Source organism: Lagopus leucura, unplaced genomic scaffold (assembly GCF_019238085.1).
Source record: "Lagopus leucura isolate 7727_CA_CO unplaced genomic scaffold, USGS_WTPT01 Super-Scaffold_741, whole genome shotgun sequence".
NCBI lineage: Eukaryota > Metazoa > Chordata > Aves > Galliformes > Phasianidae > Lagopus > Lagopus leucura.
In genome coordinates, this window is record NW_024962256.1 from 9,187,232 (window position 1) to 9,211,722 (window position 24,491).

The 24,491-nt window shown below is 46.6% G+C and overlaps 1 protein-coding gene across 2 annotated transcripts in view; it reads right to left on the reverse strand.

The window, feature by feature from the left end:
• Positions 1–22,410, reverse strand: part of CTBP2 (C-terminal binding protein 2) — a 46,507-nt gene extending 24,097 nt beyond the window's left edge. The window contains exon 1 of one of the 2 annotated variants that reach the window (XM_042863689.1): positions 22,251–22,410. In XM_042863689.1, the coding sequence (XP_042719623.1) occupies positions 22,251–22,308 (58 nt within the window). In that variant the 5' untranslated portion in view covers positions 22,309–22,410. Of the gene's footprint in view, positions 1–6,532; positions 8,190–22,250 lie in introns of those variants that run through there. The other variant, XM_042863688.1, reaches the window with a different exon arrangement.
• Between the last annotated feature and the right edge of the window lie 2,081 nt (positions 22,411–24,491).

The following is a 24,491-nucleotide window of genomic DNA, read 5'->3' on the forward strand; positions in this document are numbered from 1 at the left end:
GCTTGCTGTGAGCTGCAAACAGCAGCACCACAGCCATCTAAAAGTAGTAAGACAAGGAACTTAAGATCCTTAAATCAAACCTTGCAGTGCTAAGCTGACAACTTCCACTCTCACTCAGGTCCACCCAACGTGACCAAAAATCCAGTGACAGAACAAGTGGGAGGTGGATAAGTGAGGCAATGAAAACTATGGTTGGGTTTTCCCAATTACCTCACTGTCCCAATGGACAGTCCAGGTGCAGATAAGCTCTTTACTGTCCATGCTGAATACTTCCTTTTATCTTTCATAATACACACTAATCAAGACTTCTTTCATCGTCAAAGCAAAATACACGCACTTGCATGAACTACTGTACTTTCTGAATATTCATTTTAAACTTTATCATAAAGCAATCAGAGGAAGGCAGGGAACATTACAGCTGATTGCGTGTGACATTTCCATCCCTGTTCTTTCCTCACTTCGTGGCTAATGGCGAGAGACTCCAACAAGAGCCACCATAAGAAGAGATCGACGATAATCACTACGGTCAGCAGCGGTGTGTGTAGGAGGCAGCTTGAAACAGGGATTTACAGTGTTAGAACAAGTGTCAGGACACGTGTTGGGGTTAAGAAGACCTGCAAAGGTATCAAGTGTGCATCATCAGGGTGTTGCGCTCCCTGGCCCTGCACCCATGGTGCCATCTTAACATCCAGGAGCACATATCCCAAATGTTTCAATGGGACCTCTTTCCACATTCTTCTTTCTGACTTCTTCCTGGTAGAAAGCATATCCTAAACTTACCACTTCTCATTGTGTTTGCTGTCTAAGCAAAGTCCCTTCTGTTTATTTACTCGCCACGTCCATATAACAACCCAGAAAACAACAAACTGCTTGAAAACCAAACCAAATCACTCCTGGCAAAATATTTCTAACTGCACAGAAGTGCTGATCCAAATGGATAATGACTAATGCACAGATTAGATTTTTGAATACAACAAATACAACAGCTGTAGAGAGAGAAATGAAAAGGGGGGGAGGGGGGAAAAAAAAAAACAGCTGCTAACCTTTCAAAGGACTCAGATAGGCAGGAATCTCCCAGGAGATACCCTCACCTCCACTGCCAGCTCTTAAATGAGGTCAGGCAAGGGGCGGATCCTGGCTTCAGCCTTTCTGGTTACTCAGCTGCAATGCATGCACCTGAACTCTACTGGGTTGGCCCTGCCTTCCCAAGGTGCTGCATCACAGCTTCAGGCTATGACTTAGTGTTTCTGCTACAGATCCTCATCAGCTCCAACCACTCAAGCCTTACTGGTTTCATAGAATCACAGAAGGGTTTGGGTTGGAAGGAGCCTTAAAGCCTATCCAGTTCAACCCTTGCTGTGGGCTGGTTGCCACCAACCAGCTCAGGTTGCCCAGAGCCCCATCCAGCGTGGCGTTGCTGACTTCTGGGGATGCCCGGAGATGCCACAGCTAATGAGGGCCTCATCATCCTCTGAGTAAAAAAATTCCTTCTGAAATCCAACCTGAATCTCTCTTCTTTTAGTTCAAAGCCTTGGCCTACCTGCCCCTTCTCCCAGACCCTCCTTGGCTGTCTCTGCTTTTCTATTTGCCATTGGCCTCTCAATCTCTGAGGTTAGGTCAAGATTTTCCCAGCTGCCTGAGACCTGGACCCAGCCCACTGGGCACAGGGTGACCCCAGGCAGGCAGGGCAGGAGCCACATCTCCATTTGCCACGGGACTCACACGTAAGCTGATTGCTGGCCTTCGCACTGGGGAAGAGGGCGGAGGAAGGCAAGCCAGGCACTAATCCGCTCCATCTGCTCTGCAGCAGCTAATTGGATTGCAAGTGCAGAAAGCGAGGCCCCTGCATGCTCCCAAACCTGCTGCTGTACTGAACCAAGCTGCTCCGGTGCATGGGGTGAGGATCCTGCCACAGAGCCAGGTGCTGCTCCTGACGAGGTGGGCACAGCTTGGCTATCCAGCTCCACTGCCCCGGCTTCTCTGGGGAGGTGAGAGCACCATTGCATCAGAAAAGAGTATGTGAATAAAAACATCAACGTTTCGTCTGTTTTAAAGCCCTTAAAGCCCTAGAAACAGAAGGCATGAGAGGTTATAAATTAGTTTTCTTTACCAAAAGCCAGTGGAATGCTGTTAATGTCAGGTTCTATTTACGTGCAAAAGTCCAAGGCTCATCTGCAAGGTGCTCTATATAAACATTACTAATACATGTCCTGCATCTGCAGCATTTCTTCTAAATCAGTGGCTTAATGATTCCGCTCCTCTGCTTTTTAAGGATTCTCCTCAGCACCCACTGCACTCCTCGAAATAACAGACAATTCGGCGGCGCAGCATTTTCATTACAGCGCTCGGCGGTGCAGTGCTATGCGAGAGACAAGAAGAAATATAAAAATGTGTAATATAATAATGATCAGAAACCTTTAACATTTGTTCCCCTCCATGAACGCTAAGTTTGTAGCTATGGAAACGACTTACGAGAAAGCTAAGAAAAATTGTCAGCAAATATAGCCAAAGAATGCTGTGGATATAGGGAAGTCCTAACAATGATAGAGATCTACAGGGTAAGAGGAAAGTGTAAATTGAAGATGACAACACTTGTGCATCGACAACACGTTCTCCTCCGACAGGCCAAACTCATTTTTATTGCCATGGCATTAAAGTCAATGAATTGCACCTGGAATGAGTTTGACACTTTATATTGCTTTTGATAAAGCCATTATAAAAAGCACACTTCAACTTTTAAAAAGTATTTTAGAAGCGTATTCTCGGCAATCAGTGACTCCTGTGTTCATGTTGGCCACAATAGTCAGTGTTTTATCAAGTCAGATTGCATGCTCTGTGCTCCAGCTATGCACCCCATTAATGAGAGCAGCTCTAGTAACACCAATCTGCAGTCCCACACATGACACACATCTGCACACTCATCTACCACAGTGATGCTGGTGAGAGTTTGCACATACAAATGATGCTCAGCCAGGTCTTTGTGAGCCTTCCACCCAGACTCAGTGCAACTTATTCCTATCTTGTTCTCATACCACGCCACAAACGATAACACGACCACCAGTGGACACTCACAAGACTGATCTGCTGATTTCAATCAAATGTTTTTTGTGTGGACGTTACAATCCCAGTTAAAATAATTAGCCCATGGTTTTGCCAGTGCATGCCGTGCAGACATACTTCACCTGGAGGAACACACTCCTTGGGAATGGCGCCCAGGACTTGCTATGGTCTGTCAGGTCAATGTGCAAATTAAATCAGATTTATTCAGTGCATGGAGCTTGCTGTGGTGCTCCTTCAGTCTGGATTGTTAATTGAGCTGCTTTACATGTGTACACTGTGATTACACGGTACAATCTGTACAGAAAATGGAGTGAAGAAAACCTGCAGCTGATTTCTGAACTGCTCGCTATACGGTACATTGGGCAGAGAACAAACCAACATCAACAAATGCTCATGAAATTTATATTGCGCATGAAATATCACTGCTACGCTCCTTCTGCCCATAAAAAGCGATTACAATTTCAACACATTACTCTTAAAAGAATGAGTAAATTTAGCTCTTTCAACCATCCTGGAACAACTGTCAAGGCTCTTGCCCCTGACTATGCCCTCTCAGCCTGCAACCAATATACGGTTAACACCATTTCTGTCTGTCACAGGGTGGAAAATGCCAATAAAAAGAATCACCATCAGGTGTTAAACAGTATCAGCAGAGCTAAGCTCATCACAGGGAAAGGCATTTCGAGCCAGGCTCTAAGCTGATAAACCAAAAGATGAGTCCCTTTCACACTGGAGAGCATTACTTGCCCAGGGAGGGCAGCCATCCTCAGCCTGGCTTTCCCTGCGTAGGAGAAGGTCCGGGTTTTAACCAGCTCTGACTTGGGTTGGACGCCAAGTGGCCTCGCTTCTCCTTTTGCTCAACACCTTCCATACACGTTGCAGGCTTTCTCTGCTTGCCACTGCTGTGGCTTGGAGCAGGGATTGCTGTGCACAGAAAGGACAACCCATCTAACTTCTCCTGAATACTTTATCAAACCCCCAAACCTGTGGCAGTTGATCCCACTGCTCATACCAAAGGACGCAACGCAAGGCATCAAAGCTTGGCACAAAACCACCAGTTGGTACCTGAAACACACTCAGTTTAAAAGACTGATATACACAGCCCAACAAGACTCTTTTTAACAGAAAAAAAGAACACCAGAACAACAAAATGATCTGTTTTAAACCTCTGCTCATTTACCAACCCTCAACACAGCCGTGGACTACAGCAGACACTTTGCAACTCTCTGCTGACCAAGCTGACTTTAACCTCCACCGACAGAAAATATGTGCAGCCATTTAGAGACGGAGTTGAACACTGAACCTGCTTTCACCTCGCGACTCACAGATCCACAGCAAAAGCTACAGCCAGGAGAGAGCTCGTGGCTCCCAGATACGCGTCCTCTCTCCTCCTGCTGGTAAATACGATGTTCCTGGGTTTAGTCAAGTTTCTGTCATCCACCCGATGTTGTACAAACATGCTAACGTACTGGTAAGGCTCGTTTATCACCTCGCCTGCAAGTGCCAACGCTCCTTAGCAATGGTGTTCTTTAACCAGCAATTCCTCAACACCACTCGAGGATGCAGAACCGCCATGCCTTCCATTCCTCAGCCACAGCCTTCCCTCTGCAGCGGGTCTTACCTTGGCTTCTACTTCTAAAATACAGTTTAACGGGAAGAAAACCTCTCCGGCTATTTGGAAAATAAAAAGGGGGAGATAAATAAAAATGAAGACAATTTTACAGGTCCTACTTCAGCTAAACCTTTCAGGGACTTCAATGAGAAGATAATCTTTCTGTGATTATGTCCAAACCCTCTGGTTGCTTAGCAACACATAATTAAGGAATATGTTTTCAGATCCGCTTTGCAAGCTGGCCATTATCAGATGAAATTACTGGAGCAACAAATGTCATCCTCATGCAAATGAGTTGGTTGTAGGGGGGAAAAAGAGAGGTTTGAGTAGTGAGGAAGAGCTCAGCAGCGCTGAAACGCTGCCGGCTTCCTTTTGCTGTGCGCCGGTAATTCTTTTAAAGAAAATGGATAATATAGAGATTTTTAGAGAGGAAGGTTTGTGGTTTACGTAGGAGACAAATGGCAGGAGGGGATGGCGGCTGGCTCCAAAGGAGGCTGCCCCAGTGCGTGTGTTACTGCGGTCCCTCACATCGATCGCGCTGTGAACACGCTAACATGCCTGTGCTCCCTGCATCGTGCCGCTCCGCGCTTCCTTCGGGCCCTGGGAAATGGGAGATGTAAGAGCACTGCCTGGACGGACCACTTCTGCCTCTGATCCGTGTCAACACAAAGCACGCTGCCCAATATTTAAGTATTGCTATAAATCAATACCTTACGCCAGCTGCACAAAGGATGCATGAGCATGAAGGAAAGGGCATCCCCTCTCGAGCCGTGTAATTACAGTAAGCCAGGGCAAGGGCTGCGCCAACCGGCTGCGTTTTGACAACTTTATCACTTCCACTCAGAAAATCCTTCTTTATTTAGATTCCTGTGGAATGCCATCATTGCTTTGGCACCGTTTCCACGCCTATAAATGGTAGACTTTTATTAAGGCTTTGTGTGCGTGTGCTTGCAGGGTACATTGTTTGAGACTTGTCTGTATGGCAGTTCAGATAAACTATGCAGAGAGAAAATTCCCTGCCCGCAGACTCACTACCAGGAAAAAACATTTCAAGGGTTTTTCTGTACATTTTTCAAACAAGTCAAGCCACAAATGAACAGATTTTCTGATTTTCCCCTCACTTGGTGGCATATTTTTGGGGCTACTATCTTCTAAGCATGCCCAAACCACTCAGCTGTGTATCTCAGCTTCTGGAAGGGCAAGGGAGAAGAGGAGCCACCATTCATTTTTATTGTTTTAGAGCTTAACGACAAGGTTTTAGTTTTAAGCACAGCCCTATTACTTTAACAGCTATATCACTTCCCTTATAGGCACCTCCAGAAGAAATCACAGAGGTTATTTTATATGCCTGATAAAACAGCAATTTAATAATAAGAAGACTTAGGTAATGGCCAAAGGTAAGTCGATTCCTGAGTAATGCCATCAGCTATCTGATGAATTCAGTCAAAACAATGCTAACCGTTTCCTTGAGGAACACATTTGTGCCTGATAACAGCGGTAAAAAGTCGATCTGCAGCAAACCCCGTGGTCTTAATTGCTCAGCGAGCGCCGTATCTGATCTCCCATTCTCCACAAACAACAGGATGGAAAGCTTACCCATGGCCGCGTTACCTGACATGCTGCTCACTGTTAGCTGAAGTTGGCTGAGCAAATAAAATATTTAGAATTTAACCACACAGGGAGATACAGCATCTCTAGCTGTGTGTAGCCCTATACAGAAGCCCTTTTCTAAAAAGGAGAGGCACCTAATATTTTGGCACAAAACCTGACTTCGCCTGCATTGCATTTCCTAGGAATTCACGCAAACAACAACAGAGTGACTCTAAACTACCACACAAACAAAGATCCTTAGGAGATTACTTGGTTCTGGTGATGCCATCGTGGAGACAATGACAGGAGGCCCCGTGCGCCTGCTGAGCTTCGGGTATGGGGAGAGCTGTGCAGGGAACGTGGGGCCGGCGGGGGCCAGGCTGCTGTCCCCGGGTGCACCCGGCCGGCGGAGGAGCTGCGGGCTGCCGTGTGGGCTGGGGGCTGGAGACGCCGCTGTCCGCTCTCTCTTCATCAGCTCCATGGGCACAGTGTAGGTGGTCGGGTACGCCGTTTTGGGGCTGGCGTGCGGGTTGGCCGTGGTCATGGATGTGCCAGATGGAGCGGAATAGGTGGACGCCGGTCGTGGGTGCACATTGCATGGCAGGGGAGTGTTGTATCCAGAATTGGAGAGGAACTGCGGCCCCTGCGGAGTGCCAGTGGGGTAGGTGGTCTCCAGTAGGTGCTGGGTCGGGGCGCTGGATGGCCGCCGGTGCATCTCCCCGGTCCTCGGGGAGGGTGGCTGCAATGGAGGCTGTGGGGCGGCGAGGCCGTCAGCGGCCGGTCCTGAGCCCACGCTCAGCCCATAGTCAGCCGGCAGCTCGCTGCGGTGGCTGAAGCTGTTGGAGCGGGTCCTGGGGCGCAGCGATCCGCTCCTCCGCTCCTGCCGCTGCAGCTGCATTTCGGCCTTGTAGTTGTGGGCGATGCGTGACAGCACACGTGCCTGCCCCAGGTTGGGAGCCACCGACTTGATGTCGTTCTCCTCCATCATGGCCAGCAGGTTGGGCGAGTCGAAGCCCTGCTGCAGCAGAGCGGCGAAGGTGCTCTCCGAGACACCCTCGGCACGCAGCAATGCCACAAATTCAGGGTCGAAGCTCCTCTTCCCCTCCTGCCCGGGGAAGGCCGTGGACACCGGCGGGTGAGTCGGTGCCACCGCCATTGTCTCATAGCTGTCGTAGGGGCCCTTGGTGCCGGTGCCCTCGCGGCCTGGCCCATAGCCACCAGTGGGATCCACTACTAAGCATGTGGGGACAGCCTGTCTGCTGCCCGCCGCCTCAGGAGGCCGCTCAGCCCCATCACCATAGGCTGGACGGCCAGGGAAGTTCGGTGGTTCTGCTCCGTAGCGCAGGCTGGGGGGCTCTGTGCCGTACCGTGCTGGCGACATGTCCCTGTTGCGCAGTCGCTGCCCATCCATGGTCATTTTGGGGTCCCTGTAGAGGCGGGCGGCCTCTGGGGGTGCAGGTGGGCGGCCCGGAGCCTGGTCCCAGGACAGCCGGCTGCCTGGAGCCCCGTAGCCCGCTGGCGGCCGGCTCACCGCCTGGTAGCAACGAGGGTCCTTGGGTGATCTAGAGGCCAAGGACGGGTCGCTGTAGTAATCCTGGGTGCCCCGTCCTGCCATGACTGCCTGCCGGTCACAGTAGGTGAAGTCAGGGACAGAGCCCTTCCTGAGGGGCCCCGGGGCGAAAGCAGCATCCTGGTAGGGGTACGCCTCTTGCTTCAGCTCCGCACCGCCCTGCAAGATGATATCATTGGCACGGAGGCCCGGTGGCTCATACCAGCCGCCCTCACCGCCATAGGTCAGGGAGCTCCTCCGGCCCGGTGGCCTCTGGTACTCGAAAGCGTTCTCACCCTCCCAGGCACCCTCGTACCAACCAGCAGCATCCCAGCTCTGCGAGCGGCCGATGTTGGGGTGCTTGCTGGGGATGGGCATCACCGCCGCACTGCTTGCTCCCACTGGGATGGAGAAGTGGAGGCACCTTCCTTCTCACCGCTTCCCCGGCCAGCATCAGCAGCAGACCGTGCCCGGCCCGAGCCCTCCCTTCACAAGCCTACCGGCGGCTTTATCTTTCCAAGCGTCGCCTGAATTATTAATTCTTCGAAACTTTAGGAGGCGAAGCATGTAACCCGGCCTGGCTGCACGGCGGTGGGGGAAGGACCCTCCTGTGCAGCACGGCCGCAGAACAGGGCCGCTGCACTCAGCTCCGATGCTTTATCCTCCTCTGTGCTCGGGACGGTGCGCTCACATGGACAACTGGCCGAGCAGCGCGCGGATTAGGGGCTAAATAAAACCACTAAAGCCTTTCCTCCATGTGACATCATTTTAGCCCGATGAATCTCCTGCACCAACCCAGCCGGCAATCTCAATGCAATTTCTCCCACTAGGGATTTTTTTATTGTTTGTTTTTTTTGCATGTTGGTTTTGACACCTTTTTCATCTGCTTCAGTTGTCTCCTTCCACGTAAATTCACCGCTCCCATCCGCACCGGCGCCTGCGGAGAATGGGCCACGAGATAACAGAACGTGCATCCGCACGGCCCCACGCACACGTACGGAAATACAAAGGAAAGCTCCAATGTCAGCTCAATCTTAATCCGCCCTGATGAAATGCTAATCCACTGCACACAGCTAAGGACAAATTAAATGGGAGCAAGCAGGCAGCCCTATAAAAAGACCAGTGCTGGATACTCAGAAATACAGGAGTGATTAGAAATTAGTTAGGTGTCTGTTTAACACTTTATGGGTATTGTAATTTGCTTTGGAAATCACGTTTTTTGTTGTTGCCGTTTCAAATTAGCTATACTAAGGAGGCACCAAAAGGATTCTTTACGTTATTATCATAATACGCAAATCCTTTCATCATCCCAGGACAGAAAATTGTGGAGGTGTAATCTGGAATGTATAATTTTAAGACCCTACCAGAGGTCACGGGCAAGGAGGGGAGGATCAAAGGATCTAAACCCCAGCCCTACCAAACAAAAAGGAGTAAGAGACCTCTGCCTATTATCTCCTGTTTCCTTCAGGAAAAAAAAAAAACACCCAACATGTTTATGAGATAGAAAAACACTCAGAGACATCAAAAAAACTCATCTCATGGTCTTTCAGTATTCATATGGCTTAAGCTTTTTTTTTTTTTTTTTACAGTTAGAGTAATGCAAAAGGATTCAGATGGAATCACACCACAGAAAATCGTTATTTGGAAACACAATAAAAATTTCCATATATAGTTACCATTTTCAGAAAAGCTATTAAAATGGCTCCCCAAAACACATTTCTAACCTATCATACGCTGCTTCTGCTCTCATATTCCTTTTCCTAGAAGAACAGGTCATCCAGTACTTATGTAGCGAACCACTGAGTGAAGCAACATTTTCCTTTTCTAATTAAAACACTCAGAAGGAAATAGTTTTGTCCCTCCCTGCAGCAGTAACAAATTTCTTCACCTCAAACACGTGCCTTCCAGGACAGAGTCAGCAAAGGGGGAACAGCCACCTTTGGTCTGTTTGCAAGACAGCTTCTGTGTTTTCACTGCTAATCCACAATAACTGTTTGGTGCACTAGCCATCACATGGTAGACTTTTGTGCTATTATGATAGCTAAATCACTCATACAGACTAATGCTTCTACTTGCCTATCACACTAATGCCTCTGGGCTATATTTCTGACCCAAATACTGACAGGATCTTTGAGTAATCCCTAAATTTCTTTATTGCAGTAAATATTACAAATCCTCTTCAAACATTCTCTCCTCCAATTCTGTCCCCGAGAACCACAGCCTTTAAAATTATGTTGGATATTACACAGACATGCAAAACATGGGCCCCAAAAGATTATTTATGCAATTCACAGAGAGTATCTGATTGGCATCATATTGAATTAACTAACGAACTTAAGGCACATTGGAAAATTTCTTCTTTTGTGAGAATCAAAATGGGAAGACACATTTGTGGCTTACAAATAAAACAGAGAACATTCTAACAAACAAAAACATTTTATTACAACAACATTTTGGTAAAGAATAAAATGTATTCCCCACTGGATATGGAGAGATCTGTTCCATTTGTTTGCTCTGAAGCGGCAGAAGAAAAGTCCTAAAAATGTACATGCAAGAATAATAAAATACTCGTCTATAGATCAAGGGCATCTTCCATCATTGTTTTCAAAGAAATTGGTAATGAACTTAGCCACCATGCTCAGCCCTAGTTGGCAACGGGAAAAAAACATGTCACAGAGAAATTCTCTAAGTGTTGATCTTGAACAACTGCAAGGGAGCTCTGAGCACTTACTGCCTCTGAAAAAGGCTTCAATAAGCCATTGGGTTGCTGCCCTTGGGCAGCCCAGACTGGTGGCTGGCAACCCTGCACACAGCAGGAGGTTGAAACTAGATGGTCATTATGGTCCTTTTCAACCCAGGCCATTCTGTGATTGCAAGATGGACACGTGAAGAAACTTCACCCAACCCAACAGATCAGGGCAAGTGACACCTATGTGGGTTCAGCTGGAGCCAAAGAGCCACCTCCAAGATCCCCCCAGCCCAGGAGCAGCTCACACATCCCAAGTACCACTGCATCAGTCCCTCTAGGTGCAAGACCTGGGGCAGCAGGACGTGGTCAGATCAAGCTTGCCCAACACAAGGAAACTTCAACTTTGGACCAATGCCAGGAGCATCCTTTCATAATGGATGACTTTACTGTATGCACACAGCCCTCCGTGGATCAAATCACCGATTCCACTATGCGGGGGCATAAGAGCACAGCCCCACCCAACCCAATGCAACCCAACCCAATGCAACCCAACCCAATGCAACCCAACTGATCCCAGCTGCACCTCACAGAGAGGAGGAGGGTGTGGGCATCAGCACTCCTGCCATGAAGGGGAGACAAGGACTGCTGGACAGACAAAAAATGTATTTTCCCTTTATCTTTTAATTCTAGAGGTATTTAGGGGAAAAAAAAAACACACAAACATACAGAGGCAAAAGGCAAAAAAAAAAAGCTGATCAAGAGATTAAATGCTGTGGTATTTCTGATCACGTGAAAAATGCATGGTTGTGACTCGGTACGCTGGGTTTCAATTCAGTGCTGGTATAATACATAGGACATCTTGCTATCAACTACAGAAGTCTCCTCTGAAAAAAAAAACAGATGAGAAGAAAGGTGGGCCCACCACTCAAACACCATGGTCAAAATGGATGGAATGAGATCTGCTTCTGGAAATCATTCCCAGTGGGTCTGGAACAAACATCTTCCACAGTGGTAAAGAGCTCAGCTTCCTTCCAGTGAGGAGAAAGCCTGTTACACATGTAAAAACCATGATAAGAAATCAGGATGCTAAATCTGCAACACAAATTTGTAAACATCTTTTGGTGTCTGCAGCGCAGACTTGAGGGAGAATGGATGTGAAATGTGATTCACAATGATATAAAACATTTCATTTTGAATTCTGAGAGCGAGCTGCTGGAAAAATTACCCTGGGTAACAAAACAGTACACTTTCTCTTCGTTTTGCTTTTTATTATGTTAAAATACTTCTCAAGTACAAGTTTAAATGTTGTTTCTGCTGGAAATGTGACCTTTTTTTTTAAACATAATAAAGTGTTGATGTTTTCTCCCAAATTATTTTCTTGTGGCAGAACATGGAACTGAAACAACACTTGCCAGGTGTCAATTTGCCGGATTGGTGGCTAAAACTAAGGTAAATCAGTATTGGGAAAGCTATTTCCCCTTCTCAATCAAAGAAACCCTACCTGTGGTAGTGAGGAATCCTCCAGAGAATAACTACATCTCCCGTTAATGGACAGAGCAGGTATCAGAAAACCCAGGCTTTATACTTTGCTCTGCCACTGTCAGCAAGCAAATTGCTTAATTTCTTAGTCACAGGCTTCCCTTCCATCAAGAGGGATATAATAACACAGCCCTACCACATTCAGATGGTGTTAAGATTACTCCGTGTTTGTGATACGCTCCAGGTGACGAGGTACAAAGCACCAGAAAGCTAACAGGGGATAAGTGGCTCTGCCCTCAGCGCCCGCACTTGAAGGACCACGTGTGATGGCGCCCAATGGCCCCAGTCTCAGGAGCCTTTTGGGCTGTCTGCTCCTTGTGTGCAGCTCGCAGGGCACTGGGAAGCAGAGCTGGGCTGGAGCTGAGCTCCACGGTGCCAAACCACAGATGTGACGGAGAGGAAAAGGAGCAGCGTGAGCTCCAAGCGATGTACACACGTGGACAAATCCTAAAGACAAGGCTGGGGGAAGAAACGCAGGAAGAAAATGTTCCGAATCCTCGGAAATGACTGCATTTGCTAAAATGTGGCTCTGCAGAAATCTCTCTCGCAGCGGCAATAAGCACTCGGCATAGATGGACTTTCTAATGGTCTCCCGAAATTAGAGGCGTACAAAGAGAAAATTAGCGGGATTGTGCAGGAATCATTTTCAATAATCAAAGGAACAGAACAGCATCTGAAAGCACTCAGCTCTTGAAGCCATGCCACACGCTTTTACCAATTTCCAAACCAAAAGCGTAGATGCTTTGCAAGTTCAACAAAACCCCCTCAAACACCAACTCAGTGCGTTACAACAGAACACACTGAAGATCAGCTGATTATTAAACAGTCATTGCCTCCTGTAACTCTGCATTTTGATGACTTGAGAGCATGAAACAAAAGCTGACGTCGGCATGTAAGCCAGCCAGGGATGGGTGGAAGTAACTGCTGGCTCATGTGCATGATGAGCCCAGTGATGTGCTCACGCTGTGCCCAACTGGGATTTGGAACTGGGGTCAGCTTCCAAAAACAGGCAGCTCCCACCAGTTAGTATCAGGAGAACAACAAGCATTTCACATCAGGAAACTGCAGTCACCTTTGTCAGTTCCAGCCAGCACCACGTCTCGCACCGCACCATCTGTGTGCCAACAACTTTCATGTGAGGGATACATCTACCTCCAATTACCCCGCATGTATCGCAGGATGAGGGAACCAGCACCTCAAGGGGCACACAGAACCACAGAATGGCCTGGGTTGGAAGGGACCTCAAGGATCATCAACCCTCCTGTCACAGGCAGGGCCACCAACCTCCACATTTAATACTGGACCAGGCTGCCCAGGGACCCATCCAACCTGGCCTTGGACACCTCCAGGGATGGGAATTCATCACCCCGTGCTGCCCAGCTCTCTGCAAAGCTTGGCTGATTTACCCCAGGGCTTGAAAAGTGTGCTGAGGCTAACAAATGTGAGAAGCTATGGAGCTTCCAAAAGGCATTCGCGTTTCAAAACAAGAAGCCCATCTGCAAAACATACTTTGAGCTGTCAGAATGAACCCTACAGGCTCTTGAATCTTCAGTGAGAAACAATTTTGCCTTCAAGTATTGGGAGAGACCAGTACAAGTTAGCATAAAACATATTGCAACATCCCTGTTTCAACAAAGGGATAATAAACACATCAGCTGTATCCCTATACCATGCAACTGCACCCTGCCAAGGCCTACAAACCAAAAATCAATCGGGATGCTGAACGGCAGTCGAAAAGCCAGCAGACAAGGCTCAACAATTTGTGAAGATCTAATCCAGGAATGCTCTTCAAAATAATCCTCTGGAAATTACATCAAGCACCTTGTCTCCAAAACTAGGTATTAGACCTCTAGGTCAAAATTCATCATTTTTAATAAGAATTCGGGATCAAGATTTAAATAGCACGTGTAATGAAAAGCATGGGAATTATATCTGTCCCAGAAAGCAGCAGAGAAATCCACTGTTAAATGAATATATATTGTAATTCTGAACTCTGCCATGCATGTCTGGGCTTTGCATAAAAAATAATTAATTACTAGGTTGTAACACGGTCCTGAGGAGATAAACAGGCTGGAGTGCAGACTGCTTCCCTGCCTTACTACCCCTGATGATGCCAAGAGCTTGCAACATGTATCTTCCCTGCAGACTCAACACAATTATATACATATATGTATGCATTTATATGCATTATTTTGTCTGAAAACAACTTTATTATTTTTTTTTAATCAACGTATTTTTATTATGATACTGCGATAATGAAAGACTGCACTGTGGAGGGACCATCATTGCAGGCACATCTTACTGCACTGCCCAATTCTCCATGGGGACAACTCCTGCATGGCAGGGGTGACCCCAAGGCTGAAGCTGACAGCCCCACTCCCCTTGCTTTGGCTGACTGGCTGATTCATTCCAAAAGCTGTTAACATCAGCAGGCAGTGACACTATTTTCTCCCCAGAATAGATGCCAAGTTATAACTATCTACTATTTGTGAACCAAAGCTATTTATTACTAAGTTTTGAGGTGCTAGGTGGCAGCAGAGAGTGTAAAAGATAACCTAAAAAAAAAAAGACACAAGTGAATGGAGTTAAGCTAGGGGGCTACAGGAAAGTGTCATTAAGAACTTATCGATGCCATTTAAAGCTTAAGGCAAAGCAAAAATGCACAACCAACTCCAGAAAACTTGCACTCTGCAGAAAGCTCTCAGATATAACACACATAATGAAAACCTTCACTGTTTTGGCAGAGATCCACTACATCTGTTTGTGGATAACGAAAAATATAAAAGAAAAGTTGTGTAATGCGGTTCTTTGCAGCTTTATTTTACTATATAGCCAGATGTCCCACTCCTGTCAAAATATTTACTGGTAAACAGTCTGTAGAGTCAGTATCAAATCTAAAAATTTGGTCTGGATCCAGACGTCGTCAATCCTTAGGAGACAGACATGAGTTTTTCCTGGTGTTTGGGAGGAAAATCCATCCCATTCTCACCCGTCCTTGAGGACTGATCCTTTCCCATCACAAATCTGGAAAGGCCAAGTAGCCAACTGGAGGTGGCTTTGGCAACACACAGCAATAGGGCAGCCCCACGGCTGCTGCTCCCACAACAGCCCTGCTCCGCATCTCCTCGCACAGTCCAAGATATTGTCATTTCTCTCAGTAACCTCCAAATGAGGAAGAGGGTTTAGAGTAAGAGAAGAAAGCCAGATACAGTGACAACGTGTTAATCCATCAACCAGTTGATTTAAATGGGAAATGCGGTAAGGATGAAAATGAAGTTGAAGGTATTGAAGTCATCAGCTGTAATTGTTTCTTAATTAATGGCATGAAGTTGGAAAGCTTGTTACACAGGCCCTTGTCTTAAGGCTGAGGAAAATGGAAAAATACAAGGTGGGCTCAAGAGTTAGATGCATAGTAAATTGTCATAAATGTGGGCTTAAACACAAGGACAACACAGCAGAACTATTGTCCCCAACCTACATAGCACTCAAGTCACAGGAAAGGGGAGCTCTACATCTTGCAATAGCTTGAGTCACATATCTATTACGAAGAGATTGCATACCAAATTCATGATTTTTTTCTTCCTGTAACCTTATCTAAATGTGTCTTACTCTCTACTGGTTGCCCGGGGGATTTTGTCAGGCTGGCTTCATATCTGGCTCAAGTCCTACATCTTGTCGTGCGTATCCCCCTGTGCCGTGTCACTGGAGATAGACTGCACACAAGTGAATGCATAGAGAAAAAATCTACACAAAGCTGGAAAGCTACTCGAGCAGCCCACGCCTCACTGCTGTAAGGACAAACAGCCCACTGGGAAACAGGAGGTAGGCTGCAGCCCTGCCACAAAGCAGAAAATGCCCACTCACATACAGAGCAGCCCAGCAAAAGGGTTGAAAATCATGGAAGAACGCCAGTAAGTCTGTGAATCCACTGAGGTTGCTAGAATTCTCTTCGCCCATAGGATGGTTTAATTCTAAAAAAAGTCTTAAAATTTTAACAAGTACCAATATTAACAAAAGGGCAGCTAAGAACAGTGCTGAATGACACACTTCCCAATGCCTGAATTGAGTCGCAGCCTAGCTTTTGTCTGAATTTAAAGTCATTTCTGGAACCTCCATAAAGGCTGATGCACTTCATATGGACTCTTGGTGAGGAGATAGCAGCCAAACAGAACTTCAGAGAAATCAAATCAGGACAGGGTGCAGTGGCAGAGCATCTGACAAGTGAACTTCTTTTCTCTAGGCAGAATGTGGCAAGCAAGCCTTCCTTACCAGCCTGATGGTTTATGTGCTTTGAGGTGGAAACTTGAAAAAAAAATACATGAAAAGCTTTATATGGGGGGGAAATCCTGGTACTGTGTTTTATAATTATGGAACAAAGAAAGCCAAACCCACCAGACAAAAATAAAGGTCTGTATTTGTTCTAAATAAGTCAGTTTTACTCAGGACAAGCAGTTTCTTCCACGTTTGATATCATCTTTAACTCATTGTTTCTCATCAAATGACTAGTGGTGATAAGAATTTCCTGAGATAATAGGATTCTATTTCTAAGCCGTAAAAATAAGTATTATCAGATGCTACTTGGCATTCAAATTTCCAAGAATGGAAGAAAATTCCTCCACCCAAACATCAAACATCCTCATTTTGGCCACACTTACATTATCCAAAGGAGCAAGCAGCTTTCCAATGCTGCCCAGTCACTGTCCAGACCTGCAGACAGGCAGCGTTCTGGAACAGGGATGCCAAGCACTGAAACAATTCAATTTGATGCCATTACATGTATCGGTGCCTAAGAACTGGCTATTTCTTACACAGTACCATGCAAAAAAAAATACACCACCAAGGGGGGAGGGAAACAAGAGACTGCCAGAATTCGGCTCCCTTGTACAACCTTTATTTTGGCTACCTGGTAGTTTTTAATTATGCTTTACAAACTGTGCTTCCACGGGCAAAGCTCCTCAAGCTCCTCTATTTTTCAGCCCCTATGGATTGCACTTTCTGAATGAGAACCTGTTTTTTGTTGTTACTGGAGTGCGAGCCCAAATCTCCAAGACACACAGTTCAAATACTGCTGAAAAGCCCAGAACCACGACAGTTCTTCAGGGACACTTCTGTCAAAGGCTTGGCTTTTTTTAATGGCATCACAAGCAATAATTGACTGCAGGAATATTAAGCCCACTTTTAAGGACGAGAAACTGAAATAAAGTACAAGTAAAATGCACCCCTGACAAAGGTCCAGGACTTTATTTACCAGCATACCTGCCATTACATTGTGCATTTATTCAAATATTACTGTGTATGGTTTGCACTGACTTCCATCACAGGCAGAAACGTGGAATTCCTGCCCACCTTGAAATGACTTCACCAGCCCCATGCAGCCACAGCCAAGATAAATTCATTGATGACAATACCATCCTCCCTTCCCCAAATTCCCTCCCTCCCACAGAGGAGCTCCCACCCTCATGTCAGCTCCTTTCCAGATCTGGGTGCTTCATTTAACCACAAGATCTCCTGTGCAGAAACCCTCCTTAAGGAGGCCACGGTCAAAACCCACAACCTGCACCACCACTGCAGCCAAAGAAATAACGAGCCGTTGGCCCAGCCAGGAACAAAGTGCTGCCCAGTCTGTCTTGATTTTGCATGATTCTTAAGCTCTCCTGTTCCTCTTCCTTTGAATAGCCACAAATTTGGTGGGGAAACATGAGAAAGGAGAGAGCACTCCATCCCATCTAGAAACCATAGGGCTGGAAGGCAAACACCTGAGGAATAGAAGCCTGTAGCTCCAAAACCAAGAGACCCGTGCACTGAGCACTGGAAGAACGATGTTTCTGAGTAGGCATTTATCAGCCACAGAGCACAGCGAAGGCCCTAAAAGCAAACAAAAGCCACAGAGTGTTGTACAAGGCGCTGACAGCTCTGGTGGCACAAACTGATGTGTAAGGACATGGTTGGACTTGGTTGGACAGGATGATCTTATAGGTCGTTTCCAACCTTGTGATTCTATGATTCTATGACATGATTCCCCATTAGATAACGACAAATCCCAAAGTGAGAACTCCATCAGGAAATGCCTGGGCTCACTCGGCCTTGCCATTATTTTTCCTCTTTGCTTCTTGTTCACCTCAGGGCTGCCACTTTCTGTGTGTGTGTGCGTGTGTGCTGAAAGCTTAACTGACTCATAAATGTCAGTGCAAACTTTAACCTATAAAGCCAAGCATTAAAATTTCATGGTTCTGGAGCTGCAGACAGCAGAGCAGCATGGCTGCAATGCTATGGAGCAAAGGCAGCACCGGGCATCACTGGAGAGAAATTCAGTGGGTTGGGAAACCTGAGCTTTATGCAGAGACAAGACACTGTCATCAGCATCCTGGCTGTGCCACCACTACTGCCTTGTCCCTGTTGGTACACAAAGCACCATGCATCTCTAAAGGACTGCAGAGGAGTCCCCCTGATGACAGCATGCCCAAGTGTCCACCAGTGTCCAGCAGGGACGTGTGCGAGCTTCACTGCATTCAAAGGCCAAGAAATAGCCCCAAATTTGGGAACAATAGCAGGCACGCTCCTGGCACCACAGCCACCCTGCTGCACAATTTAGACCCTTTTTTCCCAAGCAGAGCAGGAGGGCACTGTGGCTTCCACACTGCACGCCGGGGGCTCTGCTTTGTTTCTAACACAGCAAAACCAACATTCCTCACCATCTCCTGCTTAGATGCGGCTCAACAGTTTTTGCTGGAACTTTTTTTTTTTTTTTTAAATTCACCCTGAGGTAAAAACTCATGATGAAATGGAAAAATTCAGCTCAAACAAATGTAAAAAAGTGTCAAAATTACAAGCGAATGGGAAGAGAATTGAACTAAGGGGTGCTGGACAACTCTAACTCGACACAGCACCAGCAGCACCACCTCTAAGGCATATTTGGACTCGCTACGTAATCAGCCACGATTCCACAAACAGGAACTCTGTAAACCACTCCACACATTATTTTCCGAAACCCCAGCCCTGCACTGCATCCATCTTTCCACCCACATGGATCCAATTACAGCATCAGCACCCAAACTCTCTGGGACAACCAGAAAGAAGTGGGTTAGCTAAGGCTTTGCTCCGTTCTGACAGGCACCACAAACCCATTTAGTTCTTAGCAGGCTGCTCCAAATGGCATTATTGCAGGCTGTTGCCCTAATATTTATCTGTCCTCTTCAGTATGCACCATTATCCCACTTGTAGTTTCCTAGAGAGCAAAGCTGGTTACCTGGTGCAGAGCTCACCCCTCGGATACAGCCTGCTTAGCAGGAAAAGGAGCTCTGTCATATAAAGACCTCATAACTGTACACAAAAAAAGCACGGAGGCACTGTGTACTGCAATGAAACCAAACTCCCTAACTTCCTGGAAGACTCGTAAACCTGCACATAAAGGCATTTTCAAAGATACCACCACTCTTTGTACAGCCTGGATTACTTTTCCACGCCAGATGCACGTTTAACAGAGACACAGAAATACTGCAGCTTCTTAAAACACTCTTTTAGGACCGCGGCAGTTTGTAAGCTATTTCCCTCACCACGTGCCTGTTATGTTTCCAGCAGCCCCCTGTTAAGAACCACTGCTCAGCAGCAGTTTGTGCAGCACAGCACAGACATGGGGCACTAAGTAGTACTCCTTGGACAGAGCTTACAGCATGCAGGGGGAGCACAAGGATGGTTGGGCTCCAGAGGTGCCACCACCCTGCTGCACTGATTGACATCCCTTCCTGTGCGTGCTGTAAAAGGGATGGGATGGCATACCGACCTGTAACAAGCACAGAAACCCCCTGTGTACCACCAAACAGTTATCTTTCCACCAGCTCCACACCGTTCTGCATTCCATCCATTTGTTTAAAGAGAAAAGCTGCACGAATGCCTCCACTGAACAAAGACTCGTAGAATTATTCAGGCTGGAAACGATCTCTAAGCCCATCAAGTCCAGCCACCAACCCAACAGGAATAATTCAAGTGACTTTTCTGCACAACAGCCGCCTGACTTCTCACCGTACTTCACCCCGTGCTCCGTGCACCTTTCGAGACAACACCAAGAGAAAAGCTTGTTATTTCAAGGTGTGTTTTCAACAGCTGGAACATGCACTCCTCTGTGCTCTCCTATGCTATCATCCAAGTAGGTGACTATAATAAAAACAGCCATCAGAGATGTCAGTATGGACATTCACAGTCCTATAAGCCTGGTACTTTGTGAAATCCCATCTCTTTGCGTTTTTCAAGGTAGCTTTTACAATGCAGCTTCCAGCACACAGTCACAATCTGTTGCTTACAAATACAAGTGTCTTACAACATGAATCCCACCCCTAAAATCAAGTCACAACACAGCTGGCAAATGACAAAGTATACTTTAAATAGTTATGTCTTCTGCATGTTTACAGATTAAGAAAGAATATCTTCTGACCAAGAAAGAAGGAGGAAGTTCATATATCAGAGGAAAATAATCTAAACTTCAATCACATCTAAAGCTCTGTTAGCAGGTTTGTCATACAGCCCTTTTGAATTTCTTGTACACTCAGCAACTCGATCTGATAGTAAACATCAAACCAGGAAGGCAGCTTTTGAACATCCAGGCTCAGCTGACACAACTCTTTTAAGTCGAGTTCAAAGTAAATTTTGAAGATGAGATACTGTACTACACCTGAGTGTTTATGACATTCAAAAGGAGAAATATGCAACTCCAAGCTGCAGCACACTTTGGATACCCCTTCCCAGCTCCTCACTTCTTTCTGCTTTGCTTCCACCCCTCCAAAATCTACGGGGCTTCATATCCTGCCCAGGGATACAGTGCTGCTCACATGCGAATCCCATTTGGGATGGGTTAATTAAACAAAGAGGCAGGGTTGCCTCTCCACCTTTCTGTATGACATGATTAAACGAAGAGCTGATTTTCTCTTCCTGCCAGCTGTTCTCTGAGCTTAGCATTCAGCTCCCCATCAATGCTGCTGCTTTGTGGGCAATACTCAGGCTGTTCGTGGGGCTCTGTGTGCACAGGAGGGCATGAGGCTCACTCTGATCTAAAGATAAACAACTCATGACAAGTGGAGAGCAACAGCTCTGGCATCTGGAGCAAGCAATCGTAACACAAATACCCATCCCAAACCCACCTTGTCCCAATGCTCATCATTTTACCCTCCCTGGAAGCTGCACAAACCCCACACACTTTGCTGAAACAGATGCAGTACAGCTCCCACGTGAGCTCTGTGCTTTCATCCAAGAGCGAAACCTATTTCACTTGGTTGGCATTCAAGTAATACAGCAACTTGTCGCTGTTGAACAGGTCGCTGTTCATCTTAAGAGCAGATAAAAACTGGAGCTCTTTAAGAGATGTGACTTACGATATTTTTCCTAAAATAATACTCTGCTCAGCTTTTGCCACTGATGATAAAACTTCCACGACTTTCAGTTTGCATAAGAGAAGTACTAGAATGTACACCTGAAAGTCAGAGGTTGTTTGCCATCACTTGACTTCCATCAAAAGTAATTTCACGTGAGCTAGAATAGGAAAAGATTAGCTACAGACTTCTGCTGGAAAATGGAATAAATAGAAGGTAAGAGTCAGCTGTCCCACTGTAACGCACAATTAACAAAGAACAATTTACAGCAGATCTGTCTTATCACACATCAACAAAACAAAAGCCATTCTAACAATCTGTTCCAAAGCGTATGAAATATCACAGAATGGCTTGGGTTGGAAGGGACCACAAGGTTCATCAAGTTTCAACTCCAATATACTTCAAGAACGATCTGTGAATTTCCATCCATTTTCAGCAGATACTCATTGTTGTGAGCCATGGTCAACTCCCATATCCACCAAGCAGCGGCTGTGAGACAACCAAATCTCTGCCTTGCCAAAGCCTTAAGGCGAGTGGTGGCTGTAAAGGACCGACCTTTACCCAAACTCCCCAAGGGCAGCAGGGCAGGGCTCATGCCAGTGGTGTGGGACATGAAGGTGGGTAATTAAACAGTCTGTGAACACGACTGTGGGGAGGAATGAGTGGAACCAGTATGTCCCTTGCCAATACTTGGACACCAAAACCATGTAGTTTGTGCCAACACAGAAGATGGGAGATCTAGCCACGGACCTGCATCTCAGCTTCTCAGTGCTGTATAAAACAAGGACAAGTGAGGTAATTCTCCTTTAACAGTCTGTCATCTTTCACAGAAATGCTGGAATATCCTCTTACCTTCACAAATTCTGTCCAGTCGCTGCCGCTTGACTTTGTGTTTATCTACAAGTGCCATTCTTGATGGTAGTTTCCAACTTCCTGATTCAAAAAGCAAAGCAGTCCCCCGGGAACTCAGGAAAACTCACAGGAGTCGGCATGCATACCGCCAGTATCGATCCTGTGGATAGGAGAGGAGCTGGTAAATAGGATTTCCAACCCACCCAGCTCAGCAGGCTTTCTGCAGCCAAGGCTGTGGGTTTAGCACTTCCAGCCCTCCACATCCTACACCGCCAACCGAGCGTGCAGCCCCTTTATCTTCCCTGGGATCAGAAAACCCAGCACTGTACAAGAGAATTGCCAAAGCGCTGCCTGGCCTTCCGAGTTTTATTTCTGCCTTAAAAATCTATTCCTAGCAGACAAAATCCATTAAGCTATTTTGTAGGCTCACAGACACTGAAAGATTATTAGAGAGTACATAAAAAAGGGAAAGCAGCTTTTGCTCTGCCAGTACTTTTACACACACAGACATACACACAGCCTGGCCCAGCAGAAATCATCAATGGCCCTTGACTTCCAGCTAGACCTTAATGCATGTTCCAGCTGCCACTGTGGCCCGACCTGCATAGTTTCTACTGAGCACACATTTAAATGCAATGAAATAACACAATCCATACATGCTGACATGTGCAAGAAATGCCCCATAAAGGGACAACGGCTGCAGGGTCTTCTGCATTGCGATAACACAGAGGAAGAACCTGAACTTCTTAGCTCAGGTGGGTCACTCTGGTTTCTGCAGGTTCCCAGTGCTTGCAGCTGGGCTCAGGCTGAGGTCCTGAAGGTGCAGCACAGTTATTTGCCCCAGCAACCGCATTGCAAGGCTCAAGGCTGAGCCTTTCATAGAATATCTACAGTTGTGTCAATGAATGAAGGCACCGGGTGAAGAGACTTCATGCTGACAGCTGAATTCCAGCAGCCCAACGCGGCACACGCTGATCTTTTACCGACTCACATTATACAGCCAGCAACCCAATGGTGAGCCATCCTCTCGGATGTTTTAAGAAGACAGGTTCCCAGACATGAGCTGCAAGCCCTCCAGGGATGCATCCTGCCTCCAGCCCCACCCTTTTCAGTCCATATCATGTTGCCAAAAGAGCAGAACTAGTGGAAACAAAGGCCTTACCAGGACAGAAGGGGAAAGGGAAGACGAGCACGAGGAGTGAGAAATCCTGTCCTGAGCGGCCATCTGCACCCAGCTGCAAGCTCTGGCCGCTCTGCATGCAGCTAAGTCAAGAGATGTCCTCATTGGAAACACTGGCTCCTGCTTCCTGCTCCACAGAGCACAACCAGCAGCACTCAACTCATCCTTCAGCACAGTCACACAGTCCCCTTGGTGGGTTCATCCCTCTGCAGCAGCTCCTGGACTGTGCAAGAGAAAGCCTCCGGGTTAACAAACCCATGGGCTGGGCTGTGTACACCAGGGTGAGGGCTCTAACAAAGCCACTGCAGAGCGAGATGACAATTTCATGGAGATTATTGTTATTATTATAAATGGTTATCAATTATGCATCACGTTGATAGTTAATTTATAAAAGGAAAACGGTTGTGTTGGTACAACTGAATTCTGACTCAGGGAAGATGGGCAATTTCCTGGTAGTTAATGGCCAATTTCCCAGCAGCACAACTGCAGCGTAATCTCTGAGATTTATAGCAATAATTAATTGATTTTTTTTTTTTTAAACATAGGGATGCTAAAGAGCACGGTTCCCACTTCCATTAATAATTAATGCCATACTTTAAAAGAAGCAGAAAACTTCCATTCCGGAGGCAGAAGCTTGCAACAGCCAAAACATTTTGTACAACAGGAATGACGCTGTCAGCGTGGCTAACACAAGGGCAGCACGTCCACGGCCAGTGTTAGATGGAGACATGTGGCTTCCCAGGCCTATTAAATCCCAGCTCACCTTCGGGGAGAAACAACGGGTTACAGAACGGTCTCTCCAGAAGAAAAGTTACTGTTTTGTTCTGAAAATGCTCAAAAGGATCACTGTGCTGTTCTGTGACTCTTTTTCCCCCAAACAAAATCGATATGCAAAGGCTATGCAGTTTTGACAGAGCGCATTTCCTAATGGACAAACGCTTCCAGTGAAGTTTTCTTCCAGCCATCTCAACTCACTGTATTGCTCCCCCAAAGAAAACTTCCTACAAAGGAACTGTTAGCAATTACAGGGATTGCTGCTCCTATTAGCAGAATCCAGCGCA